Below are 6,000 nucleotides of genomic sequence, written 5' to 3' on the forward strand. Positions count from 1 at the left end.
GTGTCTACTAAATTCAGAAAGAATTGTGGTGGGGTTCCATTTCCCACCAAATACAGGTAGTCCTTGACTTACAACCATTCATTTAGTGACTGATAGAAGTTACAGCAGCACTGAAAAAATGATTTATGACTGTTTTTCACACTTACAACCTTGGCAGTATCTCCATGGTCGTGTAATCAAAATTCAGATGCTTGGCAATTTATGGCAGTTGCAGTGTCCCAGGGTCATGTGATCAACTTCTATGACAAGCAAAGTCAATGGGGAAGCCAGATTCACTTAACATTGTGTTACTAATTTAACAACTTCAGTGATTCACTTAACAGGTGGTAAAATAGGCCAAACTCACTTAACTGTCTTGCTTAGCAATGAAAATTTTGGGCACAATTGTCGAGGACTACCTCTAAATAATAAGGCTTAAATGTTTTTTACATACAATAGTTTCAATATGATTAAAGTGTTAGTTTGCTTTGAGACAGTTAATATACTTTAAATTTTGAAAAATTGTTATGGACACTATCTTTGAACATAAAAGAATATTTTTTGCAAAATATTGCCAACTATTATGGAGATATAATTGGAATGTTCATAATGTGTTGCAAGTATCAGAAGATAATACATTGTATCTTTTCCTTTTCAATTGAAAGACTGTGCAACACAAGTTAGCAGAATTGAAAACACAGATTTGTGTTGGTCGGACATTTTTGGATAATTGTATTGATCTTCATTCACGGAAATGCCTGGATTCTGCTACTGCTTCAATGGCCAAATACTGGTATGTCTATTGTCATATATATGTGCTCTAAATCTGAATAGTGACAATAAATATAATCTCATATTGTACTCAAGAATTGTAGGGACAAATACTTTCTTCAGAAAATTCAAATGGTTTACCCTATTTTCAGTTCTACTTTGTTGCTTTCACTCTGAACAGTATGTATAAGGGGTTTTAACTGAGCACTCTTAGTTTTGCTTTAAACAGGATTTCATTAGAATCATAGCTGGAAGGAACTATAGAAATAATCCAGTCAATTTCCTGCTCAATACAAAATCCATCAGAGCATCTCCAATAGATGACCACTTAGCCTCTGTAGAAGAACTCTAGTGAATGAGAAATCACTATATTGTATGACAGCTTCTTTCACTGGCTGACAGCTTATTCACTGAAGAATTTCTTTCCGATGTCTAGTATGAAATTCCTTCTTTGTTTTAGCTATTGGTTCTGGTCTGGCCCACTGGGGCAATGGAAAATAAATCCACTCCCTTTTCTGTAAGTTGACACTTCAGCCATTTGAAGATTGCTTTCATATCTCCCTTGGCTGTCTATTCTATAGGTGAAATATATCCAGATTATTGAACTGATCTCAGTTTGTTTTCCAGACGTTTGGACTGGGTTTGGTTTCCAGACTTTTCACTTTTTTTGTAGTCCTCCTCTGAACCTGTTCCAATTTGTCATTATCCTTTTAAAATTATGGTATCCAGAACTGCACTCAGTACTCCAAATGGGTCTGATCAGGGCAGTTGATCAAACTTGGTGACCTGTTTATGCATCCCAGCATAGCATCTTTTTTAGCAGCTGTATCTCAGTCCTAACCCATGTTTTATTTGATACCTTTGTAAAAGTTGAAATAGATTTCTCCCATTAATAAGGAAACAGAACATAAAAACATAGATTTGCTGACATGTACACACATGACATTCTAAGTGGAGTTTATTAACATGCAGGTTTGGCCAATGGTCTCTCACATACTGTTGAGGCTCATGAATTTAGTAAGCCCTCCTTGCTTTCCAGATAGGTATGGCTAAAGAAGACACCCAGCGTTGGTCAACAGGTGGGAAATAATTAGAAACACACACAAATCACTTTCAACTGAACACTGAAGTGCATCAAGTTCTTTGGAATACAGGTAGTCCTTGACATATGACCATTCAGTGACAGTTCAAAGTTACAATGGTGCTAAGTGAATGGTAGTTACAGTTGTCCCTGGAATTCTGGTTGTTCCAGCACCCCACAGTCTTGTGATTGTAATCTGGGCGCTTGGCAATCCATTTGTTCTGACAACTGGTTGCCAAGTGCCCCATGATAACATGATTACAATCTTTTCTGCTGGCTTCCCCAGAAAAATCAATGGGGGAGCTGGCAGGGAAGGTTGCAAGTTGCTGGAGTAAATAACTCATCCACCTGTGCACTTTCATCCAACAACTCTGTGCACATTTCTTGACTCTTGCCGTACTTCCCACATCTTCTTGTGCCATATCCGTTATCGGACGTTGGCGATCCTGTTGGCGATCCTGTTTTTATCAGCAGCCGCACAAAAAAGTGCTGCTGAGTTTTGTGCAAACCAGTCTCTTAGATTTTGAAGCCACAATGTTCTTCTTCTGCCTGGACCTTCCCACATACCCTTCGGTGTCTTCCCTGCACAGCCCCTCTCTGATCCATACAGTGCCTCTTGCATACTTCCTCACACTTGATCAGCAAACTCTTCCACACTCAATTGCACACTCATGTAACTTCCCACACTGCACCTCCCATGCACTTATTCAACCCTTGCTCACCCTCCCTGCACTATGCCTCTTGGCAACTCCCTTGAAGACCCTCCCTGACCTGTGATTTTTTCCTCCCTAACCTGCATAGCTTCCTTGCACTCACATAGCTCCCTAACCTGCTTCTTGTGGGAATGTGCTGATTCAATCCACTGGCTTCTGAAATTTACTGTCTGCCAGGAGCACAGATTAGGGATGTGACAGAATAATATATCAAATCCACTGGCAATTATTCCTTTCTGCTAATTCATAAGATGATACTGGCAAGAATAGGCCCAGCCAACTGTTAACTTTGAAGAACTGGGAAGACAATTCAAGAAAAGAGAAACAAGCAATATGGCTATCACAAAAAACTTATTCTAAGCAACAATGATGACTTGAGGCCTAGAAACTTGGTTCTGTTAATACAGGTCGAAGGAGTAGGGGATGCTTAGCCTTAAGGAAGAAGAAACTGATAACATAATTTGGATACTTGAAAGGGTATCATATAGGAAAGGCCAGAGCCTGTTGTTTATAGTTTAAGATGGCTTAGCATGAATTAATGGATTTAAGTTACATGTTTGTATATTCCCATGGAATGTTAACAAAAAATTACTAACCATATGAGTAGGGGCAGTGGTTTCTATGTATTGTTGTGTTCAAGCTGAAGCTCCAAAGCTTTTATATCTATCTATCTATCTATCTATCTATCTATCTATCTATCTATCTATCTATCTATCTATCTATCTATCTATCTATCTATCTATCTATCTATCTATCTATCTATATCACACACACACACACACACACTGCACACATACACACACAGAATTTTTCTTAAATCTGACTGGAAAAGCAGTCCATTTTTACATAAGATAGATTTACCTAGATTCCTTACAGTTCCGTTTTTCATTAGCCAGAAACAGCTATTGGAATTTTTTGCTGTTACATATTAACATATGTTTCATCAAAATGAAAACATCCAAGGAAATACTGTGTTACTGATGCCAGATTAAATTAACTACATGGGTAAAAGAAGTGAGATGTAAGATTAAGAGAAAGAGCAGAACACTTTTTCTTGAGATGTTTGTCTCTTACACAAATTAGTAAAATAACCCAAAGATTAAAGTCCAGATGAGAAATATCCAGTAATATAAATTAATATTGCACTGAAGCACCGGATAGAAAAGCAATTATATTTAGTTTAAAAGGAAATCATTCATCTTGCTGCAGTTGTACATACCTATTTAATTGTACTTCCAGCAATATGCAGAATGCTTATTTATGGTTGCACCTATATATATATTGGATATTACCATTCATGACATGCTTATCTTTCTCTCCAATGTAATCTTTAAAGAATATTTCTTAAAGTTGTTTCTCTTTTGAATTTGATTTTAGCTATGTATTCATATAGTGCTATGGAGATTTTATTACTGAATAGAAAATTCTCTTGGTATAGATAATTTTTCCATACTTTAAACTGATGTAGAAAACATTTTCAGTAGAAGATAAACCAGTTCAATTTTTTGTATTGAACATTTATGTATAATGAACATCTTGTTAAATTTAAACCTACATTTAAAAGCCTTTTGTTCAATTGCTATTGCTAAAATGGGATTTTAAATCTTATATAAATTATTGTATGATTGCTTAAATATTTTTACTAGCTGTTAAAACTTGGCAGCTAGATAAATAGAAGTGATAATTTCAACTAGTTTCTGGAGTATAACAATTCAAATAGTTTTGAAATAGATTTATCTGTCTATGCTTTAAGGGCTTCTGATCTCCAAAACAATGTGGCTACTCAGTGTCTACAGCTTCATGGAGGATGGGGATATATGTGGGAATACCCAATTGCAAAGTAAGTTACTCTTTTTTATTTTGTTAGTCATGCAGTTTAGTTGAACAAACGGAGCATAAATCTTTTACCTTTCCAGTCAGTTTACCTCATACAGTGTGAGCAGCAAGCTCAGGTTTTTATTACGGTTAAGTTTTCAGGTAGTATGAACTTCCCTTTACATTTTGCCTTTTTACTAAGCAGCAAATGTGAATCTTGCTTCCTTTCTTTTTTCTCCATGAGCTTTAATAATTATACTTGTCATCTTTATTCCCAAGAAGTTGTGGGTCATATAGATTTAGAGAAATATTCTGGAAAACAAGGTTGCAGAAACTTTAAAATTTGCATTTCACATTATCTTAAAAGCTACCAATCACCATTAACAAGGTCATCATTAAGAGTATATCTTGGTAGGAAAAGATATATCCTGTGACATAGATATTTCTATTTATTACTATTGGTATGCTTAATTCTTATGCGTTATTATCTTTCCCCCCCCAGATCTTTTGTGGATTCTCGTGTTCAGCCAATTTATGGTGGTACCAATGAAATAATGAAAGAGCTCATTGCAAGAGATATTGTAAGCAACAATTAGATGCAGTTCCATTTTATCTGATAGAAAACTAAATTTCATGAAAACAAAATCCCAGCATATGACTAATGGAAGAAATGGCATAATCTTTTAAAAGTTTTAAAGCATGAATAACAAAAACTGTTTCTCAGGTTGACCTTGAATGTTCAGTATTAAATCACTGATGATATAAATTCATATTGAACAATGCAAGACACTATGTTGTATTTTTAACAATTCTCAAACTTCTGAAGTTACTCTGGATGCAATGTACTGTGATCTTACATTCAAAATTAACACACTACGTATTAGAGAAATTTTGGGTGCCAGAAGAAATGCCAACTGTAGAAACTTATATAATGGATTTTTTCAAAATAATAGAATGTGAATTTACTTCTAATACATTTTCATTTTAAAATATTGCATATATTATAATCTTACAGATTTATTTCTGAACGGATACAAAATATAATTATAGTTCTATTGATGAAGCCAAAAAAATTGCATTTACTTTTTCAGTAGCCAGAATGTGCTGCTGATTCATAATTAGCTGGCAATCAACTGCTATTCTAATATTGTTTTTCATAAGTACTATCACCAAACCAGATATCCTTGTGTACTATACCCACATAGTTGATTTGCATTTCATAAGCGAAGCACTTTGCATTCATGCTGTTACTTTTATTCTATTAGGATCATTTTATATTTTATCTTAGTATTCTTAGTATTAGTTATCCCATCCAATTTTTTCTTACAGCAGTTTTGATAATTATATTAAATAATTAAGTTTAAGATGTTGTATGAGGCAAAAAATACCATATTTGCACTGACGGGATCCAAGAGGTCTGTACCAAGAAAGTATTGAAGTTATTTTCACAATTGTGAAAATGACAAATGTCCTGCTAGGAATCATTAAGAAAGGAAATGAAAATAAAACTGCCAAAATTCTAATGTCTTTGTACAAATGTATGATGTCTCTGAATATGGAATATTATGTACGGTTCTAGTGTCCAGATTTGAAAAATAAGTTATAATAAAGGTAGAAAGATGCAGAGGAGTATAAACTAAA

The 6,000-nt window shown here is 34.7% G+C and overlaps 1 protein-coding gene across 1 annotated transcript in view; it reads left to right on the forward strand.

Annotated features, from left to right (window-relative positions):
• The window catches only part of ACADL (acyl-CoA dehydrogenase long chain), a 31,421-nt gene extending 26,280 nt beyond the window's left edge, over positions 1 to 5,141 (forward strand). The window contains exons 9-11 of the mRNA XM_015831083.1: positions 645 to 772; positions 4,298 to 4,384; positions 4,862 to 5,141. Of these exons, the coding sequence (XP_015686569.1) occupies positions 645 to 772; positions 4,298 to 4,384; positions 4,862 to 4,955 (309 nt within the window). The 3' untranslated portion in view covers positions 4,956 to 5,141. The remainder of the gene's footprint in view (positions 1 to 644; positions 773 to 4,297; positions 4,385 to 4,861) is intronic.
• Positions 5,142 to 6,000: the final 859 nt, after the last annotated feature.

This window comes from Protobothrops mucrosquamatus, unplaced genomic scaffold (assembly GCF_001527695.2).
Source record: "Protobothrops mucrosquamatus isolate PMUCROS unplaced genomic scaffold, P.Mucros_1.0 scaffold_253, whole genome shotgun sequence".
Taxonomy (NCBI): Eukaryota; Metazoa; Chordata; class Lepidosauria; order Squamata; family Viperidae; genus Protobothrops; species Protobothrops mucrosquamatus.